The sequence below is a fragment of the Tamandua tetradactyla genome, chromosome 12 (genome assembly GCF_023851605.1).
Source record: "Tamandua tetradactyla isolate mTamTet1 chromosome 12, mTamTet1.pri, whole genome shotgun sequence".
NCBI lineage: Eukaryota > Metazoa > Chordata > Mammalia > Pilosa > Myrmecophagidae > Tamandua > Tamandua tetradactyla.
In genome coordinates, this window is record NC_135338.1 from 30,137,271 (window position 1) to 30,161,444 (window position 24,174).

General features: G+C 36.9%; 1 protein-coding gene across 17 annotated transcripts in view; it reads left to right on the forward strand.

Moving 5' to 3' along the window:
• Positions 1–24,174, forward strand: part of SIPA1L1 (signal induced proliferation associated 1 like 1) — a 417,008-nt gene that overhangs the window by 251,496 nt on the left and 141,338 nt on the right. For 15 of the 17 annotated variants that reach the window (XM_077122897.1, XM_077122901.1, XM_077122902.1 and 12 more), the window contains one exon: positions 12,703–14,503. In XM_077122897.1, the coding sequence (XP_076979012.1) occupies positions 13,006–14,503 (1,498 nt within the window). In that variant the 5' untranslated portion in view covers positions 12,703–13,005. Of the gene's footprint in view, positions 1–11,415; positions 11,519–11,586; positions 12,064–12,702; positions 14,504–24,174 lie in introns of those variants that run through there. The other 2 variants (XM_077122908.1, XM_077122907.1) reach the window with 2 other exon arrangements.

Sequence of the window (24,174 nt, forward strand, 5' to 3'; positions counted from 1 at the left end):
AGAGAAAATATTGTTGTCATTAAACAAAATAATTTTTAATGATAGAAATCATGAGGATGCAAAAGCTCTTAAAAACTCAGTTCAAAGAGCCAATATGAGATATTAAATGGCCTTGATAGAAAATGGTGTTCAAAGAAATCTCTCAAATACCTAAAAGAAAAATAAATGGTGAGAGAGGGAGAAAGGATAAGAAACAATTCAAGATGTCCAGGATCCAACAAATAGGGCATTTTAGAATGAGAGAGCAAAGAAAACGAAGGAAAGGAAATCATCAAAAAAAAATTCAAAAAATTTCCCTTTACTGAAAGAGGTTTGTTTTTATATTTAAAAGGCCCATTGGCCATTCAATAGAAGGACTGTAAAAAGACCTACACCAAAGCCACTCCCATGTTAAAGAGACAATGCTTAACACACACACACACACACACACACACACGCGCGCGCGCGCGCACACACACAAAGAAAAATATGTAACATAAAGAAGTCAGGTTCAGAATGTCATTGGACTTCTCATTTCAAGATGATAAGGAAGTAATACTTTAAAAATGCTGATGGCAAATGTTTTATTTCCTAGAGTTCTGTACTCTGCCAAAACCCTCCGTCATAATAAGGTAGACATGCTAAGATTCATAATTTTTACCACCCTGGCACCCCTTCTTAGGCAGTTGCTAAATAAAATAGTGGCCCAATAAAATGAGGAGTAAATTTGAAGAGAGGAGGATATGAAATCTGAACAATTGGGGATCTGTCCCAAGGAGAAAGGAAGGGTGTAGATGATGATGGAATGTTGTAGAGAATGCCTGTGCAGTAGGCCTGGAGATCAGCTGGACCAAGTGGGGCATGAGGATGGAGGGCTCTGGAAGGAGGGTCTCCGGGAAAGAAAAATGGAATTCATACAAGTACCTGTTGTTTCTGACCATGTGCAAAATAGTAATGAGAAGAATTTTTTACTTCTCTTGTTGAATTTAAGAAGAATTAAGGGAAGCGAGAGGGGCTTGATGGAATCATGCTAAATTTTCAACTGGAAACCAGCTACTTTTCAACTTTATGATAGGAATGCATAGGTAATGTCTGAGAATGATAAATCAAGAAATAGCCGTATAAATATGTTTCTTAGGCATATATGGAAATATATACTGGATGAAGCAGTGCTACAAATTGAAAGTGTCTCCTGGGATTGGAGAAGTTGAAGTAGAGGATTTTTGTTCTTCCTTATATGTCTTGTAGTACCATTTGCCTTTAGCTAGTACACAAGGTTCTAGTGTAATTTGATAAAAAATTAAATAATTAAAAACTATCATTGCAGGAAGCATTTTTTGTACAATACGTTTTTCCTATTTATAGGTAGTAAAACCTGTTTTTGTTATACTGCTGGTTTTCCTGTTCAACTGTGTTTGAAATTTTTCATGAAGCCTTTCCTAAGGGGTAAGTCCAGAAAGCTAAATAAGGTACAGTCTCTGTCCTGAAGCACTTATGGCTTCAGAAAACCTTGGGAAAAAATCACGATGTTCGCTGAGATTATCTTTTGGGAATCAGGGATGTTGGGCAGTATTGGAAGACCTCCAGAAAGGAGTGGATGCTAGTGAGTACCCGAGGGAGGGGGAAGGAGGCAGCCCTTCCAGGGGCTGCTGAATGAATAAAGGTGGCCGGAGCTGGCAGAGGTGGGAGGAGAAGGAGTGAAATTCCCTCAGCTGTTTGACACCCAGACATTTCCAAATGTTAAATGAGAGATCACAGAGCCGGAAACAGGAGTATCTTCTGATTTACCTACTGTTTATATATTTTTTTTCAGAAATAGTTCTACTAATTTTCATTGCCTCTAGCAACATAAGGACATCTGTTTTAACTGAAACACCATTAAGCAGTGGATATTGGCATTTGTAAAATTTTTTCTAGTGGGTATATAACACAGTGTTGTTTTGATTTGTATTTTGATGCTTATTATATTCTTGATTGTTATGACACTTAATAGGTCCTTCCTTGCACTCATGTTCTGCTAAAGAATGTTTTTCTTATTCTATCGTATTCTTTCTTTTAAATTTCTTTTAATATCAGTTATTTTGGTAGAAAACTTAGACTAACAGTCTCTCACCTTTTACTGCCAGCAGATCTGGTATTAGAAAATAGTAAGGCCTGGTGAAGTCATGATTTTATTAAGGTAAAGAAGCCCTAACTTGAATTTTTATCACCATAGTCACCTGTAGTACTCAAATGCTGCAATAGGGTAGCATGGGGGGGACCATATGTACCACTTCCTGAGAAAGGTATACCCAAACGCAATATTGAAGGATGGGTGGGAATTAAACAGGAGAGAGGAATGGATAGGAGTAAACCAAGAGAAGAAGAAGGGAAGGGAATTGTGTGGGGTTGTATTTCTGCAGAAGTTGCCACTTGGTCTCTCCTGAAGACACATGAGAACCGGCTACATTCAAGGAATTTCTTTTCCCTTTGACTAGAGTTAAAGGTGCATGGAACATGAGGGAGGGGAGTGTGGGAAGGCTGGGTTGTTAATTAAGGGTATGCTTCATACTATCTGGAAATTCTGATTTTACTTTCAGGTAAAGTAAAGTAAAAGCGGGGGAAACTATGGTAAGGTTTTATGGAGTACATATGACTGTTTATAAACACTCAGGTCATATTTTGAAGCGAGAAGTAAACCAAACATATACAAGGCTACATTTTAAGATCATGTTTACCATTCCAGTTAGAGAGTTTATTTCATTTTGCCACAAAAAAAGAAAAGGATGGCCAGAAACAAAAGAAGACTTCCTGTGGGAAAGTTTTATCTTTGAGCCCTTGGTTGGTTTGCAGTTTGCTTATTGTTGTTTCTAGTTTGTAAATGAAACCTTAAATGATCAAGTTAATAAATTTGTGCATAAATATCATTTTAGAAATCAGAGATTTTTATGTTTGGGAAATAAAAATAATTTTATTTGAAGATTATGTGTAATATTTGTGTATATTTATGTGTGTGCAATAATTTTTTAAAACCCTGGAAGAATGGGGTATAAATTGAATTTTCAAAAAAGGCATTTCATTTGCTTTTAAGTTTTGGCAAGTTGCTAGAATCATTTTTATGGGACTCCTATTTTCAGAAACAAGATATTATATATATCAAGATATTATATATATCATGATAAAATGCATATATATATTTTATATATATATAAAATGCAAAATGTATCAATGTAAAAAGTTCCATCAAATATTTTTTATCTGCTTTGGAGGGGGAAATACTCTCCCTATCCTGAACATAAGCAGATTTTTTCGTTCGTCACTATCCGTCCCTTTTTTGTTGTTCTGTAATTAAGTCTGTTCAGAAGGAAGCTATCTGGTGTGCTGGATCCTTTTCTCTGTGGGGATTCTTCGTAGTCCAGGATGCAACTGTTCCTCTCGTTCCTGGTCTGTCTCAGTGTGTGTGCATCCACCCAACCTCCTACGGATATCTAAAGAATACATTAATTATTAGGAGTGTGTATTTGTGGGGGTGGAATTAGGATGCCTTGAAGGAAAGAGATACTTTTTAATTTCTTCTATTCTGCATTATTTGAGTTTTACTTTTTAAAACAATTACCATATAATTTGCTGATTTTAAAAACTAAGAAAAAGGGGGGACAACTTTGGTATGCAAGAAAAATTATTTGAGGTTACAAGATAAAAATTATTTTGACCATCTTAATCTGATAGCATTTGTTTTTAATTTTCAGGTTCTGGCTAACTACCCCTCTTTCTTTAATTAGTTATTAAAAATCCTAGCTTTGCCAGGATTTTTAATAGCTGATTCTGTTGTGCATCATTTACCTTTTAGTTATTTCTTCATAGTAGTATCATATTCAGTTCTAACTGGTTCGTTTCTTGGTGCTGTGATAAAAGATTTGCTCATTTTTATGCCAATTTCTCATGCCCTTTGATTATATGTGGATAGAAGGGGAGAAGGTCAAACTGCCATTATTTTTCATTCACTACTGCTGTGAAGGCTCATTAAAGGAAAAGATAAAATTGAAATCTGCGTTAAATCTTGATTATGTGGACTTATTTTGACACTGATATTTATGTGATAACCATAATTAGATTTTTGAGTACAATATTAACTTCTGCCAATTTATCAGTTAATTTCTCTTCCATCTTACCTGAGTCCAAGTGACTTTCTTTGGGGATAAGATCTGGACAAATCTCCGTCCTCCAGAAACAAAACATCTAATTAGAAGTTTATGGCAGAATTGCACTAAGTATTGTCTTCCTTTGCCAGGACTAATGTAAAAAGCAACAAAGACTAGTTAGCTTAAACAAGAGAAATTTATCATCTCATGGTTCTGGAGGCTAGAAATCCAAATTCAAAGTGTTGACAAGGCCATGCTTCCTTTAAAAGGGGAGAATCCATCCCATGCCTTTCCTCGGCTTCTGATAGCATTGCATGGTGTTTGCAACTTGTACCTCCATCACAGGATCGTCTTTCTCTTAGTGTGTCCAAATTCCCTCTTATAAGGATACCAGTCATATTGGATTAGGGCCCACTTAGCCCAGTTTGGCCTCATCTGAACTAAACACATCTTCAAAGAGCCTATTTCCAAGCAAGTTTCCATTCACAGGACCAGGGCTTAGGGCTTGAACATGACTTTTCTGGGGATACAGTTCAGTCAATAACAGTAGCAGAAAAGGCATTTTTAGGAAAGTGGGGACTCCAGTGCAAGGAACATGACTCAGGGATCTGTGGAGTGTCCCAGCACATTAATTTAAGATTCTAAATGTAGAGTCAGAGGGAGAGCTTTATGAAAAGGGGACAAAATGCCAGTTAGTCATGGATTCCAGGCCTAAATCAGATGCTACCAGAGTGACAATTGAGGAACTGCTGAAAGTTCCCAGAAGACAAGTGAACATGACTACTGAGCATTTTAAGAAAGTTCATTGTTAATTAATATTTTTTTCTCCCAGTAGATGTATGCCAAACTGTGCTTAAAGATTCATGCCAGGATTATACTTCAGAGGTGATACTCCAGCTAAAATGAAGGAATTTTTTCTTTTATAATGTATTTTTAAACTAGTTTATCTGCCATAAAGTCTTCAACTGTCAGTCCACTATTTATTGAGTGAGAGCCCACTTTGTAGTGAGCACTTTGTGTCTTGTTCAGTATACTTAGCTTTATGACTTTGAGCATGTCATTCACCTCTGTGAAACTGTTTCTTCATTTGTGGAATGCAAATACTTCATGGGGTGATTGGGTGTTGAAGGAATGATTATTTGTGAGTTAAATGAATGAGCCCTTTCCTCTTGAAGCACTCTAAGGAGATGGATTATGCTCAGAAATAAGGACACAGTGAAAGAGACAAATATACAGTCTACAAACTATTTAAGGAAATGTAAGGTAATGTGGAGTGAGTTTATGATTTAATTTTTTCCCTTTGAGTTCTTGGTCCTTAATTAATATGATAACTATTAATGTTAATGACGATTTGGATTATTATTGTGCCTAAAAAGACATTTATGTTTATACATTGTTTTTTCTGATGCTGCTTTCTACCATAAATTCTTTTTGAAACAAGCATGAATACTGAAGTGAGAAAATCATGATATCCTTAATAAAGTCATTTAGGAAATTCCATCTTATCAAACTGTCTGGTTTTCCACATGCCTCTTCTTTTCCCAATTAGATTATAGGGATGTGAGAGTGGAAATGTTTACTCTCTATTGCTGATGGGACTGAACTGTCTTAGTGGAAAGCACTAGAGAGTGCCCAAATAACCCATGTCAGCGGCCTACAGCGTTGTCTTAGTGATACAGAGTCTCATCTGCAATTTTTACAGACTTCATCTGTGTGGATCAAAGATCATTTTCATGGCTTATCTAATTTAAATCTGCTTTAATAACAGTTCAGTCCATTTCTTTCCCTTCTGCCCTCAGAGAAGAAAGTAAATACTACCAGACTCTTTCTCTGCAAGTTAAAAATATAGTTTCCATTCCTTGAGCAATCGATAACCAAATTATTTTAACAAATCTCTTTTCTTTTTTTTTTTGGCATGGGCAGGCACCGGGAATCGAACCCAGGTCTCCGCAATGGCAGGCTGGAACTCTTCCTGCTGAGCCACTGTGGCCCGCCCCCATATTATTTTAATAACCCTTCATATCCCCATCCAAAAATAGGAAGAATGGTAAAGAAGCAGGCCAAGGATAGCACCATGGGCTCACTAGCTTTTAAAAGAGATCTAGTTGGTCTATGAGTCCAAATAATGACTGTCGTCAAGTTTAGCCCAACTCTCTGCAGAAGGAGGATTGTGAGAAGGATAATTTGTTTAGGCAGCAGTGTTGCCTGATTTTCCTAGGTCTCTAGAATCTTCTGAGGGGACTTTCATATCAATATTAAATATAAAGGAAGCATCTGTAAATGAAGAAATGTAAGCAATTGTGTTAATCATCTAGGAACTGTTCTTCAAACTCTACAAATTGTTTTAATCTCATCATCTTTAACATTCTACAGTTTATATATCCCTCTGTGATTTTATTTTATTAGGGGATTTAGTACAAGAACACCTCACTGGAAGGAACAAAGATCTGTAGAATTTGAATGATTGGAAGTTTTATATAGTACAATATTTTATCATTGGTATTCAAGGTTGTGTACATGGTACTACATTCCCAGATCTATGTGATAATAAGTTGTTTAGGACCACCTCATAATAGATACAAATCCACTGTTGACACAAGATCACAGTATGTGATGTTAGAGAGTTTTAAAAATTTATTTTAAATGAATGTGAAGAAAAACACAAGGACATTCAAACACTCACCTGCTTCATCAGTCCAGTCTGTTATCATGATGTCTTGGTGCCAGGCCCTGGGACTCTCAGTGCCTCTGTGAGTTGGTGAGCTCTGGGTCTTCTCCTTTAAAATGTTAGTTTACTTCTCCTCGGTGATTTTTTTTTTTCTCTAATAATTCTGTTTCACATTTACCTTTCTACTTTAGACTTCTTACACCTGGCCCTTTGTATTATATTAATTGCTTATTTCATAATTTTAGTTATATTTAAACATAGTAAATATTCACATTTGCAGGTTATCTGGCCTTTGTTTATTTCTGTTCTTCTTTATTTTGCCAGCTGCGCATCAATACTTCTACCATGATTAATGTTTTCCCCCTTTATTCTAAATTCTGTCACCCCTCTTCAACTATCGTTTTTGCCAAATTTTCATATTCTTTTCTTCACCTCCAATTGCACAAAGTTAACTTCATGCCTTTAATAGGCCTTTGAAAATATAACCTCCTTTATTGAACTTTTTTAGTTGATGAGGTGGGTAGGAGGCAAATGGGTTTTTCTCTTTTGGTCCTTATTCTGGCCAGTGAGACACATTTCCAATTGCATTCTTGCCTCTAAATCTCAAATGAAACTTTTTATTCTTCTATAGTAAGTTTTTAATCTATAACTTCTTTATTCCCTTTGTTAACTTCATTGTATGTTATTTGAATCCATTCTGTCTCCATGAATGTTGCCTTTTTTAGACTATAAATTTTGAAGAGCATGGACTGGTTTTATCAACTTCATTTTCCTCAGCCTTTTCTGCTTTTTGTTGAAGGAAAATAAAATTTTCTAAATCTATGTACCCAACCTCACAAAATTTTTACAAAGAAATTTTGACAAGTATGGTAAAATTGTAGACCTCTGTATTATCTGGGCATCTGAATAGTTATTCATCATGAACATCCCTTCTATTGCCCGAAACATTGAGAGTTGGTCCTGTATTTGAGGGTACACCAGTTAAGGAATCTATCAGTATCCCATTGGGGGTATGGAAGCATTTAATGGGGAATGCTACCTCTTTTTGGTGACTCTTCTATACTGCATTATAAATTATTTCAGGAATTATAGTTGATTATCTTTGTTTTTGTTTGTTTGTTTCCCTGCACATTTATTTTTGTAGCCTTTAAATTGTGTTCTTTATGTTCTTGGCATGAAGAAAGTTTCCTGTGTTGTGCCTTCTATTCAGTACCTTGAATTATTTATTGTTCTCATTTCCTTACCACCCATTCTTTCCTTGGAAAAAAAAATGTTGATTTTTCCATTTTTCTGCCTGTTAGTACAATATCAGTTCATTGCAGAAAATTTAGATATAAATAAACAAAGAAGATACCAAATAGATATCAGCATGTATTTTATTGAGTGTTCAGGGGAGTTAACAGCACAGAAATAATATTTAAAGCTGCAGGAACCTATGATATCGCCAGGCAGACTACTGGTGACCACCCAGATGTGTCCCCAGGTGAATTTAGTATTCTGTCTTCATTCAGTAGCACAGGCAACTGTGATCCAACCAAATCACCACTCTTGCTCTCCATAATAATACTTTGACTCCAGTGCACCTGTCTCTGCTATCCCATCCTAAGACTATGTTCTTGTATATACTAATGCTAATGCCCTTCATATCCCCATCCCAAAATAGGAAGAATGGTAAAGAAGCAGCCAGGGATCCCACCATAGGGTCACTAACTTTTAAAAGAAGCCCAGTAAGGATACTGAAGAGTGGATAAAAAGGGAGAGACAAGAGAAACCATGAAGAAGAACATGGCTATAACAGAGTTCAAGTGAAGAGAAGTGTTTCAGGAAATAGAGGGAGGAGTCGAGAATGTAAATCCCTCAAAGGGCTAGAATGACGAGGACTATTTTTGGTAATTAAGAGGTCCCTAGAGATGTCCCTTCTAGCAGTATTAGGGCCTGATATTCTGAGAGCTGACCTGCTGCGGTTCAGCTTAGCTTAGTCCCACCGAGAGGCAGCCTCTGTTATTAAAGGAGCATGCAGTCAGAATGAGAACTGTACAGAAGGGTGGCCTTGATGTGTGCATATCCCTGTCGTGAGGCTTTACCACACTTCATCTTTTCACTTGTCTGCATTCCCATTACATCTGCAGCTTCCTGGAGGGCGTGGACTGTTTGCTGAGTTATCTCTGTACCACCTGTGTGGCCTGGGTTCATAAGAGACTGCAGAAATGTTGGGGGTGTATGCATGGAAAAGAAGCACTGCCGAAAAAATGGCAGTATCAGAAAAGGGTGGTAGGTTAGTTGTGACAGAATTGGAGAGTTGTAAACACTAAACTGGAAGAATTTGAATGAATTTTTTTGTTTTCTGATATAGTCTGCAGAAACTCATGGAACTTAACAGCGGTCCCTCTAGATGGGACTGATATGCTGGCTAAATGGATCTACATTAAACCAATATAGTACCCACAGCTATAAAATTAAACATGTAACAAGGAAAATTTTTAAAATAGCTTGTTCTTTCAACAGATGGAGGTGACATGCTGTAAATTAGTATTGCTCTTCTGTTTAATTATATTGCTTTTTACCATATTTAGTGATGCTCAGGCAGCTTTCCTGATAATTAAAAGAATTGTTAATAATCATCAACATATGTTTGCTACTTCAGTCAACCCTAAAGAATAGTTTTTTCAGATGTTGAAAATGATCTGTCGTCATACAATACGCGTAGACACCTTTATTTTGCACTGATAGTTTAATAATAAGTGCAAAGCGTATATGTTTCTACATATGCTAATCATGGTCTGAGGTTTATATGGTAACTTTTTAAAAGGAAGCTTAATTATATTGAAACATGTTTAATGAACCAGGGGAGGATTTTGAAATGATTCTCATAGAGAGAAGTTAAAATTCTTATTGGTGATTTTCTTACCTTTGAGAAGTCAGTTCTGCTTTGTGAATGAGCAGTTTTACCTTTATGTGCTTTGTAATGTCAAGAATAATGTCTTGATTCTAATATGGCCAAAATATACTTTGACTGTAATTCGTGTCACTACTTTTTATAGTCTTGTCAATCGTTTTATACTAGAGATACTAAATGTTTCCTTTGAGCAGAGTTCCTGGTGATAACTGGGTATCATTCATAAAATAAGCAAAAAATATTTATCTACTCTAGAACCAAGTTCCCAGAGTTGGTGGCAGTTTAAGAATTCATACCCACCCAACACACGCTGTTTAAGATTTGTGGTACAGTTTATATTAGAAGACATTCATTCTAGAGCTTCATTTCTAAACAGGAGTTGATTCTCTGGGACCTGCCTTCCTCCTTAGATTGTTATTGCAATATATATAAGGGGTTTGGTGTTATAATTAAGGGTGGGGAAAGGGCTAGAAAGGATAGGAGGAAAGAAAGGTCGTCGTGACTGAAAAGAATCTATTATTTAACTTAGTCACTCCTCTCGAACTTCCGCAGTGTTTACAGGTTATTAAATTGTGGTTACTCTCTCTCCGGTGTGCCCTATCTATATTTTGAACTGAAAAGAAGAAAAATAAAGGTCTTGCTATAATCAAGATGTAACAGAAATAAGAAATTTTATGTTTAAAGTAAGATTTTATAGGAAGCAATGGGAATGCAAGGGTAGTTCAGTGGTAAATTCTAGCCTGCCATGCAGGAGACCTGGGTTTGATTCCTGGCCCATGCACTTCCCAAAACAAATGAACATTGAAAAAAAAAAACCCAACATGAAATGTGACCCCTACCATACAGCATACAATATATATATATATGAAGCATATGAGATGGTTTTGAAGAGAAATGCTCTTAGTTGTGCTCGTCAATTCAGTTATATTTATTGTGTTTTAATGCTGAGTTTTGGTTTCCTCTTACATCCATACAACTTCTCATGTCCTAAACAAGACAGTTCTGCAATAAACCATTTTCTGAGAGAAATGATATGTGGCAATAATGAGTTTTTGTCATGGTGGGGTTGGCCTTTTAGAAAGAAAAGTTCTGGGAATGGAAAGTGATTTGTTTGGATTTCTGTGAGGTTGTGAGAAATGTTGAAACAATTTCTTTATGTAAGCATCTACTTAGAATTATTCTTCATTCTCATGTAAAGTATTCTTTCTTTGAAAGATGCTCATTTGAAATACTTAGCTTTTGTTTTCCTAGATGCCAAATAGTTAATAGATCTGGTGTTTAACTGTCAAAGAATATTTATTTGTTTTGTTTGAGTAGAATGGAGTTTGCTTTACATTTTGGTTCAGTTGGCTGGTTTTCTTTTCCTTTCCTGAGGGGCAGTTCTTGAACCTTAGTGTGGCCACATCTGCCCCAGCACTGCCTTTGGAAGCAACAGTTAGCATGTATTCCCCTTGAGGGATTACATTTGAAAGAGGAGCATGTAAAGTTCTGAAACATAAAGAAAATTGTAGTTATTTAATAGTAGAAGTATCTAGAAAGCCGAAAAACCAGGTTTACTTAGGTTGCTCTGTAAAACCATTATCCCTTTTTAACAAAAGATGATGAAGAGGAGTGAGAGTGAAAACAATTGGTGTTGATCTGAATCTCCGCACAGACCCAGCCAGCACAAGCCCAGCTGGAGCTCTGCCTAGCTCTGCATTCCGCAGGCAGTGTGCATTTTTGAAACACCCCTAAATGTTCCAGCTTATAAATAGCAGCCAGCCTTCTAAAATGATGGTGCGTACTGCAAGAGAAATTAAAGCGGCTGCCTTGGAGGCAGGAAGCCGACTAGCGAGATGCTTAATTATTGTGGAAGTAAGTGCTTGTTCCCGTTGAGTGGAGAGTGCTGCGTGCGGGGCTGTCCTCCGGGTGTCAGAGCGGTGATTTGTAGACAATGCTGCCCTGTCAGCGCAGTGCTGGTTCAGCAGCATCCTTCCAAACATCTATTTGGCAAGAATTTAAAGGCCACATCTTGTGTAATTTGTGGAGTCTTCCATCCTCTGCTGTTATTTTCAGGATGTGCGCAACCATGCAGGATTTGGGACTCGGGATTTGTGCTTTTTGCCTACTGACTGACAGGCTCACGAGGAAGTTCGGTTTCTTCACCCATCACCTGCAAGGATGTTAGCAGTTCTCTGTCATCTTTTGGGGAATATGGAGATGTCTATAGAGAGCAGCAATTTATTTCCGCTGTCTTCATAAATTAGCAGTGATGGGGTGGGGTAGGTTGTGATGCGTATGGAAATGCAGGCATTTTGTTAGTTGGTGAAATATGCTAGCTTTAAGAGTAGATGACATTAAGGAGAGCTGGAAGAGGTGGTGATGAATGCCAGATTCTTCCTGAAATACTCCTTGTCTGGGTAAGTAATAAAGTAGAGAAAAATACAGAAGAGTGCGAATGGCTATAATGGCTCTGAAAAAAAACATGTTTGTTTTCTGTCTGCTGTATTTGCTCTTGCCAAATATGTTAAGCCTTTGTAATGAACAAAAAACAAGCACTGTTTTGGAGATACAGAAGTTATAAGTGAGTATTGCAACAGAGTCAGTAAAATCATTTTTAAATGTTTAGTTTTGTTTAAAAAAAAAAACCAGCTATGCTCTGCACTAATTGTCTGATTCTGTTGGTTGTGTCTTGAACTTCTGGTCAGCACAGTGAATTTGTATTATTAAAAATCATTGGATCAAAATTCTTTCTGATACAGGAACCTCCATGTCCTAGAACAAGATGTACCTTCCCCCGTTTTTTTAAAACAAGTTCGATTAAACTGAAGTCTTACTAGTTCTCCGTTTTTTCCTTTTTGCATTTTAAATGATGTATTTTATTAAATGCCATCACTTTCTTCCTTTCCTTCATATTTGCTTTACTAAGCACGGATTGTAGGCTGTTAACCGATATCCATTATTGAGTCTTATTTTCCCATGTATGGTTTTGGCAGTTGTGTATTTCTTTCTAGATGTGTTTATCAAGTGCTAATTCAGCTTGTCCTTGTCTCTTTTAGAGTAAACATGGGATTATGGCAATCACAGAATCACAGTAATACAAGCTCCATTCTATTTTTTCTGAAAGAAAGCCATCTTCTAAAGTGAAGCAAATGAACTATTGTGGATTATAGTATTTTGAAGATCTGGATTTTCAGCAGTTTGAAAAATAAGGCATCGTTTCACCTTTTAAATGAAAAAGATTAAGATCTCATGCAACTGTTGTATTTTCTGGAAGCTGTTCTCCAAAAGGGAAGTACACATTTAAAACACAGATATGATGGACCTGTCTGTAAGAATTTAAGTTTGATTGCTTTTACATCATGACCAGCTTGAAAAGGTCCCAGACAGAAAGGCCTGTTTCCACGGAGAGGGCATCCATTGTTGGGACAGATGGCACCCCCAAAGTCCACACCGACGACTTCTACATGCGGCGCTTCAGGTCCCAAAATGGCAGCTTAGGATCCTCGGTCATGGCTCCTGTAGGGCCCCCTCGAAGTGAAGGTTCTCACCATGTAACCTCGACCCCTGGAGTCCCAAAGATGGGGGTTAGGGCAAGGATTGCAGATTGGCCCCCAAGGAAGGAAAACATCAAAGAATCTAGCCGTTCAAGCCAGGAAATAGAAACCTCAAGTTGCCTTGAGAGCATGTCCTCCAAAAGTAGCCCTGTGAGTCAGGGAAGTTCTGTTAGCCTCAACTCCGGTGACTCAGCCATGTTGAAAAGCATACAGAACACTCTGAAAAGCAAGGCGAGACCATCGGAGAACATGGACTCCAGATTTCTTATGCCTGAAGCCTATCCCACCTCTCCCAGAAAAGCTCTCCGCAGAATACGGCAGCGGAGCAACAGTGACATCACCATAAGTGAACTGGACGTGGATAGCTTTGATGAATGTATCTCACCCACATATAAGACTGGACCATCCCTGCATAGGGAATATGGTAGCACATCTTCGATCGATAAGCAGGGAACGTCCGGAGAAAGCTTTTTTGATTTATTGAAGGGCTACAAAGATGACAAATCTGATCGAGGTCCAACCCCAACCAAGCTCAGTGATTTTCTCATCGCCGGTGGAGGCAAGGGCTCTGGTTTCTCCTTGGATGTTATAGATGGGCCCATCTCACAGAGGGAGAACCTCAGGCTCTTTAAGGAAAGGGAAAAACCACTCAAGCGCCGTTCCAAATCTGAAACTGGAGATTCGTCCATTTTTCGTAAATTACGCAATGCCAAAGGTGACGAACTTGGGAAATCATCGGATCTTGAAGATAACCGATCAGAAGACTCTGTCCGGCCGTGGACATGTCCAAAATGCTTTGCCCATTATGATGTCCAGAGTATACTATTTGATCTGAATGAGGCAATTATGAACAGGCACAATGTTATTAAGAGGAGAAACACCACCACGGGAGCTTCGGCAGCTGCTGTAGCATCCTTGGTCTCTGGACCTTTGTCCCATTCAGCCAGCTTTAGCTCCCCCATGGGCAGCACAGAGGACCTGAATTCCAAAGGAAGCCTCAGTATGGATCAGGGAGATGATAAAAGCAATGAACTTGTAATGAGCTGTCCATATTTTCGGAATGAGATAGGTGGAGAAGGTGAAAGGAAAATCAGCCTGTCAAAATCAAATTCTGGTACCTTTAGTGGATGTGAAAGTGCCTCCTTTGAGTCTACCCTTAGCTCCCATTGCACAAATGCAGGAGTGGCAGTACTTGAAGTGCCCAAGGAAAACTTGGTGTTGCATCTAGATAGAGTGAAAAGATACATTGTGGAGCATGTGGATCTTGGTGCATACTATTATAGGAAGTTTTTCTATCAGAAAGGTGAGTAGAGATCTTTAACTTTTTAAACTTTATTTTACTGTGTCTGTTGAAAAAAGTAGAGTACTGAATATTAAATACGTTTTTAGCAGTGTGACTTAAGATTTACAGAATGCTTCGTTTTCCTTGATGGTAAAATAGTTAAGTAGCTATTTGTGACAATTTAGTTCCCCTTCCCCCTTTTTGGGTTACTTCCTTCTTTCCTGTCTTGTATATGAAATATTAATTTTTTTAAACTTTTATTTAGTGGATGAAATTATAGTTTCTGTTGTATAGCAGACTTACTATACTATCTTTGGGGATAAATGTCATTATTTAGCTATTTGAAAGTATAAAGTTAAGATAATTTAAATATAACGTCTTCTTTTAAGGATTGCAAAAATTTTAATACTACCTTTCATTTATTTAGCACTTTCATAGTTATTACAGGATCGGGTTTTTTTTTCCTCGGTAACCTCATGCATCATATACATGAGAACTATACTACATTCCTACCCATTTCAGAGGAATTTTTGTGAAAATTAAGTAGGTTATTCAAAAAAAGGTATTGAACTAATAGGTCTCAGAGTCAAGAATGAGATATAGTGCTTTTGGATTTGAGTAGAAAAGGCACTGAAGAAATAAACACCCTTAACCTGTTGGCAGCATCCTTTCTAGTCTTTTCTTTTTTTGTGGGGAAAGTAATATACAGCTATTGTTGAGATTATACTGTATGTACCGTTTTTTCTAGTACTTGATTTATTTAAACTGAATATAGATGAAAACTTAAGTGCCGTCTAATAGTGCTTTTGAACAACATTATTAATTGAGGAATGCATTTCAGTTGTATGAGTCCCCAGGCTAAGAAACAGTGTGATTGCCAGGAAAGGATGCACACCCCACCTGTGACCAGTAACCTCTGTAGCAAGGTTAAGATAGGATTGTGCTGAGAGGCTCTGTGTCTACAAACTTCTGAGGCAGTGCTTTAATCTCCCACCTGCTGTTTGAGGGTTTGAATCTTATTTAGCTATATTTTTCTGAATGTTTAGTTTTAAATCTAGTGCTCATTATAAACTATATGATAGTGTTCACTTTAGAATTAAATTTATTATAAGATTATTACATGATGAACCCTGTTCAAGAATTTAATGACCAGAAGGAGTCCTGTTTGATTACTAAATATCCATGTCTCATTCCTGGATGTCCATGACATGGGTACTGGAACCTATAAGATGGTGAAAATCCCAATTTCATTTTTAAACAATCTTTATTTTCTCCAAATAATTTTCTGGAGCTCAGATTTTTCTAAAATGATTTCTAATCATGTCTTTTACTATCCTTTAGGGTTCTGGGTTTCTCAGTCTTGGTACTCTTGGCATTTAGGACCAAATAATTCTTTGTTGAAGGCACTGTTCTGTACATTGTAGGATGTTTAGCAACATCCTTAACCTTTTATCTGCTACAAGTTGGTAACACCTCCCACTCCTCTACGTTTTGATAACCAAAAATCCCCGTGAGAAAGGAAAGCAAAATCCACTCTGGTTGAGGATCACTGTTTTAAGCCCAAGATGATTCACCCAGTGGATGCCAGTAGTCACCCCCACCCTTCTCAGTTGTGACAATCAGAAATGTGTCCGGACAATGCCACATGTCCCCAGGAGTAAAATTGTCCCTTGCTGAGAACCACTGCTTTATTGAACCTGGGGAATTTTCCACAGCTGTTTTGAGCTATCTACATGTTGAAGTCATCTTTCTAAAAACTGGCACTGACGTTGAGTTGAACATGTGAACATATTAGTTGTAACCTTATTTATTGCAGTTTTGGACACTTTTTTCTTATTAGACAATATAATAATAATATTAATATTGAACACTTGGGTGTTCTTAGGTACCAGGCACTGAGCTGACCCTTTACATCACATGCATTTTCTCTACTGCCACTGAGCTATAGGCACTATTAATACAGTTTTCACATGTGAAAGCTGGAGCTTAAGCAAAATAATATCAAAACGTAGTAAATGGTATAGCCAGGATTTGGCATTTTGGTCTGTATGACCAGAGTCCATGTTACGGCTGCTGTGCTCTGCTCTCTGATACATTAGACTAAAGGGAAGGAATATATTTTTATGTGGAAGTCTGGCAGAAAGTTGTTTGAAGTATTTCATTATTAAAGAATGTGGAAGAAAAATTTGAATACCTGTTTTTCCTGAGTAATCTTGCTTAGATCATAAAACTTCATAAATTTTAAAGCCCCTAATCCAAAGTAGTTCCTAATGTGAAGCACGGGAAAGACCCTGTTACCCAACATGATTAGAACCAGTGAATTGAAAATATCAATTAATGCTGGGAACCACGCAAAGTACACGTATCTGAAATATTTTCATTAAAGCACACAAAAATGTATTTATTTGTCCAACTCTTGTTGTGAGGCTAAGGGCTTATTTTTGACCGTGTGTTTACTAGTTTGGATTTTACATTTTATTCATTTTATAATCCATAAAAGCAAAAACATAGACATTATGTACAATCCAAGTACAGAATCTTAGATTTTGTTATCTCATTTGAATTTGTTTTGACTGCTCCTAATCCAATAGCTTTCTTTTTTGCTAATTTGCCTTTATTGTTTCCAAAGCCTTCAACTTAGTTTTTATAGAATCACCATTAACTTTTTGTATTTGTATTTCATCAACTGCTGTCATGATCTTTAATTAAATTTCTTAATTACAAAACCAAGTTAACTGGCATCAACAGGTCTGAAAAAACACAGCCGACTTTTGGGCAGCATGGAGTCTGGCTGCTGGGAGTAGAAAGTATATGTGGCCCTCAGGATGGCCTGATCAGCTGGAGCAGTCCATGTACCATTGGACATTTATCAGCAAGATTTACAGAGGGATTGGAGAGCAGGAGTTAACCCAGGAAGTTTTGCTATGAAAGTTAGAGTACTTACTGTAATAGCTTATATTGGGCCAGACAACTTAGAATTTTCAAATCAAGCAGGTCATTTGTTGTAATATGATAATATGCTACAAATTATGTCTCTGAATAACATCATTTGAAGCAGAACTTAAGCTCTTAAAATATAGCTGTATATTAAAAGAACTTTAAATGATATATAAAAACTACATTATAAATTATAAGTAAATAATTTTCTTTTAATGTAATTTTTTATATACCTTTTTATTCACCAAAATTAGTGCAGTGACTCATTTTTCCTAATCCAAGTCTTAGAGCAGGTTGTCTTATTGAGGGAGTGCATCTTTGTCAGATATAATTTATCCTTCAGCAACAGGCTCTAACATCACTGACCTAGTTGTCACCTTAACCTCTCCATCACCACATTATTTTCCTTTCTGCTTCTTAATGCATTCCTGACTTCATTGTGGCTAAGTCATTGGGAAAAAGAATTCGCTTTATTGAAGTTCACTTTACAGCAACATTATATGTAAAATTTAGTTATATTCATTCAGTGAAGCTGAGCTTGCTAATATTACATTATTTTTATAAGCCTCATTATTATGCAGATATATACTTTAAAGAATATTTGGCTCCAGTGTGACTAGTCTAATTGTGTGCTTATTAAAATAAACAAAACATTGTAAATATTCCTTCCAGATCTTTCTCCTGCCCATTTCACTACCCCTTTGCTACTGTGTATGAGGTTTATGTTATAAAGATTCACCCATTATTAAATGACAGTATTAATGCAGTTAACATTTATTGTGTTATTACTTCGTGCTTTATGTAGAGCTCCTCACTTAATACTCACAGGACCCAGAAATGAGCTAGTTTTTGTGATAAAAGTGCAAGTTACACAACCACGTCCTCCATAGAGAGATACAGACTAGGCAGCTTACTTTACATTAATCTGATCACCTCCCTTTGAGGGTGTATATATTTTATATTTAGTTTTTATTTAGATAATCACCATGATCAGAGTACCCAGGAAATTTGTAAATAAAAAATACTAGTTGTAGAATAATTATGACATTACCTGTAGCTCACATTGCCTCTTGAAGAGGGGACTTTTTCCTAGTCATTACTACTTCTTTTTTTTTTTTTTTTTAGTATTTTTAATTGAGAAACATCCACACACATACAATCCAACCATCATACAATCAGTGGCTCAGAATAACATCACATAGTTGTGTATTCTTCACCGGGATCATTTTTAGAACATTTGTATCACTCCAGAAAAAGAAGTAAAAAAGAAAAAAAAGAACTCATATATCTTATACCCTTTACCCCTCCCTCTCTTTGACCCACAGTAATTTGATCCATCCAATTTTTACCCTTTATCTTCCCCTATTATTTATTTATTATCCTTTTAAAAAAAAAAAACTCATCTGTCTATACCCTGGATAAAGAGCATTAGACCCAGTGTTTTCACAATCACACGGTTGCACTATATGTAAAAGCTATATAGTTATACAGTCTTCTTCAAGAATCAAGGCTACTGGAAGTTCAACAGTTTCAGATACTTTTCTTTAGCCACTCCAATACACCATAAACTAAAAAGGGATGTCTATATAATATGTAAGAATAACTTCCAAATAACCTCCCAACTCTGTTTGAAATCTCTCAGCCACTGAAACTTTGTCTCATTTCTCTCTCCCCCCTTTTGGTCAAGAAGGTTTTCTCATTCCGTTGATGGCAGGTCCCTGCTCATCCCCAGGATTCAGGTCCCATGTAGGGGTGAGGGCAGTGAGTTCACCTGCCAGGGTGGCTTAGAAAGAGAGAGTCATTATTTCTTATTTTCTGTGACAACACAGGACTTTTTTCAGGTTTGTGTCTGAGGCATGTCCTCCCTGGACCCTTTTGAGAGATTTATTAATGGAAGACCAAGGAGCTCATGGGTTGCCTTGGCAGTAACATTTGTGGCTCCTTTAATAACATTGCTGATGGGCTTATCTGTTTGCTGCTGGAGCATCATCCTCAAAGTCAGACTCTTGAAGGTGTGCCTAGTGCCCAGGGAAAGCTGTCATTATCTGGTCTGAAGTTCATCAAAGAGTATTTTCCCACTGCTTCTGAAAAGATGATTAACTAGTGCTTGGGCACTTAATTATTCTTCTGATCACTTTAAATCACTGGATTTGATTGTTCTTCCTGTTTCTCCTCTCCTTCCTCTTGCTGCACCACCTCTCCTCACCTTAATACACACATGCTCACAAAATCAAGTTCATCAGTATGCAGGCACCACGCTTATCAGTTTGAGAAGACAAACATGAGATTTTAGTTGCCGTTATAATGTTGAATCTTCTTTCTTTACCTCTCACCTTCTTGTAATAAGCTGATTTTTAGCACCATTTATTTGAAAATATGCACACTTAAATTAATTTGCACCATAATCTGTAACAAGTAACAAGTAATCTGTGTTACTTGGCAATGACTGCTTTATCACTCTGATAGTCTCACTTGTTACTAAGTTTCACTGTGTTAAATGAACATCATTAAGTAGCTATTATGACTTTTAGTGATTATTTTATGGTACACATAGCACATCAAGGAATACCATTCAACTAAGTATAATTCTAAAAATCTGTGCTTAATTTGTTGACTTATTTTTTTAATCCTTCTGTAAAGATAGCAACATTGGCTTAAGGAAGGTATTAAGAGTTGCCGTAAGTATAATTATTCTTTTATTTAGTTTCTTGACGTAGACAGACAAGGGATGAACTCCACTGGCAGCAAATCTGTGTTACCAAACCATGTAAATCTATGTGCCTTTTGAATTTCATACTTAGTTTCTGCCAAAATTAATAGTGAAGGCTTTTATGCATATGTGATAATTTATTGTGTTAATGCCCTTGTCTTTACTTTTTATTGTGAGCACATAATCTGTATAAAATCCATTTGAAGATAGTTACCTAATTATATATTCTACTACCTGGAATTCACATGCAGACACATCCAAAACACCTATATATGGCATATATATATGTATGTATGTGAGAAAGGTGATTTCCTTTCTTTTGCCTTTGAATAGGAAGTTCAATGGATTACAAATGTGGAAGTGAGTAGAAAAGTGTTCCTCCTCACACGTAATAAAATAATAGATTGAAATTTTTTCAGATTTTTGTCCTGAGTAATCCTGAGTAATCCTTTTATTTTTTTAATACGCTAGATAGATACTGTAATTCAAAATGATGTAAGTAGTATTTTATTTTCTTTAAGAAATGTTCTGAGTTAAGAATAGGATCCCTAACTTTTCATGGCTACAAACATTATACTAAACATACATGATGTCATACTCTCTAATGTTGTTTTGAGCTAGGACACCAACAGTAAGACCAAAAATCAGAATACTATTCGTAATTTTTCTTCTGATGTGCTTCTACCCTTGAATAACTTATTTAACTTCTTTGGACTAGAGTATCTTAGACTGATAGTTCACAGTTCTATAATTCTCTTAATTAAGCCATCCCTTGCCTAAATCTAATAAATTGGCTCCATATCCTTATGTTTCTTTTCCTACACATACATATACAATTCATTAACCAATTTACTATTGACCAGAGTTCCCTTCATATGTTTAAAGTGGATTTTAAATTAAAATAATACTTGTACATTCATTCACATGACATTTATTAAATATCTACTCTTCACCAGTTACAGTGCCCTGAAGATACTGCACAGAACAAAAGCCAGTGCATCTCTGCCTTCATGGTGTTTGCAGTCTGCAGTTAGTGCTGTGAAGACATCGGGACATTAATATTTTTTCCTGGCATATTAAAAATATCTCATCTCCTACAAAATCTTTGTTCCTTCTTTTTGAAATTCCATTTATATGGAGAGTAAAATTCCTGAATTTATCTTCCACTTTTTTTTTCTTTCATAATTTCAATTTGAGGTTTTTTTTAAATCTCTTCATCAATTTTATTTTCTGGATATAGGTAGCTCTATGTTTTACTATACAGTTAGTTCACTGACTTTTGTTTCAGCAATTATATTTTTAATTGCCCAGGAACTTATTTTTGTTTCCTATTTTTATTTTTCACAATAGCTTGCCCTTATTTTATATACTCCACATTTCTCTCATGGTGTTAAGTTTTAAAAAGTTGTCTACATTCTTTTTCTAGAATGACCTATAACTTCTCAGTGATAGTTTCTGTTTCATGCTGTTGGTTTTCCCTAAGTGCCTGGTGAATGAAGGGTGAGAAGGATTAGTGTATGTGGCCTGGGTCACCCCTGTGGTCCTCTGGATCTCTTCTCCTAGCTGGCCTCCCCTTACGTGTAGGGGCTGAGGACCAGTTCTGGAAAAGCAGTGCAGTCTCTTGACAGAGAAGTGTCCCTTTAGAATGAAAGAGCGGTGAGCAGCGTACAGGGTGGACACCTGCACGGTTGCCAGAGTTGGGAGGCTACATTCATATTCCACCCCTGGGTGGAGCTACCACCTGGTGCCAAGTATAGATAGTGAAAAAGGTTGTTTCCCTTCCTCTCTTGTCCACCTGACAAATGCCTGCTTGTCTCTAGGCTGATGAAGCCTTTGTAAGCACCTCCCACCGCTCCTTTCCAAAGGTGTACTTGCACCGTTTCTCCAGGTCACCCTGGCAGCCTTTGTTTCTGCACTACACTTTCTGTGGTACGTTGGTTCATCATGTATCTAAGCCTTCCTTGAAGGCAGGGACTGCAGATTAGGCATTTCGCAAGTGATTGATATGAAGTTAAAGATTTATTGAATGGAGGAGCCAGTGTATCTTGTATTTACAGTTTCTCAAAGAGACGGAGACCTCTGTGTATGTGATCTTTTGTTATATACCAGATGCTGGATAATGCATTGCAGTTCCTTTCCCTCTCTTTTCAGGGAATGAGACCACAAACAAGACTGTGTGGTTATAGAGGTTTTGTGAAATTAACCAAGACCACCGGTTGATAGCCATATCAACTCTGTTACTGAGATTAACTCTAAGACTCAACTCTGTTACTGAATCTTGATTTTTACAGTTGTAAATGTTAGTAGACAAGGCTGATGGACGCTAAAATCACTAGGTGGCTGAGGAGAAACAGGAGGCAAAAAACAGGTTTTACATAGTCTCAAAGTATCTCTCCCAAGATATTTAACTACAGGGGCAGAGATAATGACTTTATAGTGGAGAAATCTGGCAGACAGGACCTTAACCAAGTGATCAAGGTCAGTATCACAAATCCTGTGAAATGATGCAAAGTAGGATACATCATCATTTCTGTAGTTCTCTTACCCAAAATGCATAACCTCAGTCTAGTCATGTGTAACCAACAGACAAACCAAAATTGATAAATCCTCCTGTAAGGTGCTGTGGTCATGAAAGTCTAGGAGAGAGCTAGGACCTGTTACAGATTGCACGGGACTATGGAAATTACAAGTAAATGCAGTATGGGATCCGGAATGGGATTCTAAAACTTTAGAAAGGACATAGCAGGAAAACACATAATTTTAATAAGCTCTTTAGTTAATTATATTATACCAATGGTAATGCCCTGATTCTGACTATCATACTGTATGTAGTTATGTAAGATGTTAACATTGAAGGAGGATAAGTAAAAAGTTATATGGAAACTCCCCATACTATGTAAGTATACAGGTAGCCAAAATAAAAAGTATAAAACAAGTAAAACCTTCAGGTATAATCAATAATAATAGCTAGCATATAAATTATCCCCATGAAAACAAAGTTGGAATGTTTACCCAGTTTCTTGTAACAAGGATGCATTGAAGCATCTGCTATACTTACTGCCTGTTTTAGTTTCCTAGACTGCTCAAAGCAAATACCATGAAATGGATCAGCTTAAACATTAGGAATTTATTCACTCACAGTTTTGAGGCTGCAAAAATGCCGAAATCAAGGCGGTGCTTTCTTCCCAAAGATTAGCTGCCAGCAATTCTTGGCTCCTCTGTCCCATGGTAAGGTGGTGTATGCCTTCTCTTCCTGGCTTTGTTGATTTCAGCTTCTTACATCTGTGGCTTTCTCTCTCTTTGTGTAAATTTCATTCTCTTATAAAGGATTCCACTAATAGGATTAACATCTATCCTGGATCAGGTGGGCCACACCTTAACTGAAGAATGTTATCGAAAGGTCCTACTTACAGTAGATTTACATTCACAGGAGTAGATTTGATGGAAGAACGTACTTTTCTGGGGGTACATTGCAGCTTCAGACGACCACCCTGCCTCATCCAAAGAATTTCAATGCTCTATTTTTCTATCTGAAGAAAAAAAGTCCCCTTACATCTATATTTTTTCAGTAAACAAGTCAATGACATTGTCATAAAGCCTACCAGCCACTTGACGATTGCATAGATTGTTGTAACTTTAGACATCAGTGAGCACCTGTCCTGAGTACCAGAATTAGATGTTCAAAAGGTACTTGTTTCATTGTTATCAACCCCTTTCTCCATTTTTCTTATGAATCTCCCTTTTCTTGTGGGAGTCCATTCATCTGAACTTCAAGGCAGCCAGAGGAGACAGCTTCCAAATTGCATCCAAATTAGGGAGAAAGTCAGCAGAAGCAACTTCTATGCCATAATATGGATATTTAGTCAACAAATATGTGGGCTGTAGTGGGTATTTGGTATTTTCCCTATGGACAGCAGTGACTTCTGCCTTGACTGAATGTTCAGCTATCTCTTAGAGTCTGTCTACCACATCCTTCAAAAGCATTTTAGATATGAGGACATTTTGCTGCAGTATCCTTAGTAGGAAGATGCAAAGGGTGCTTTAA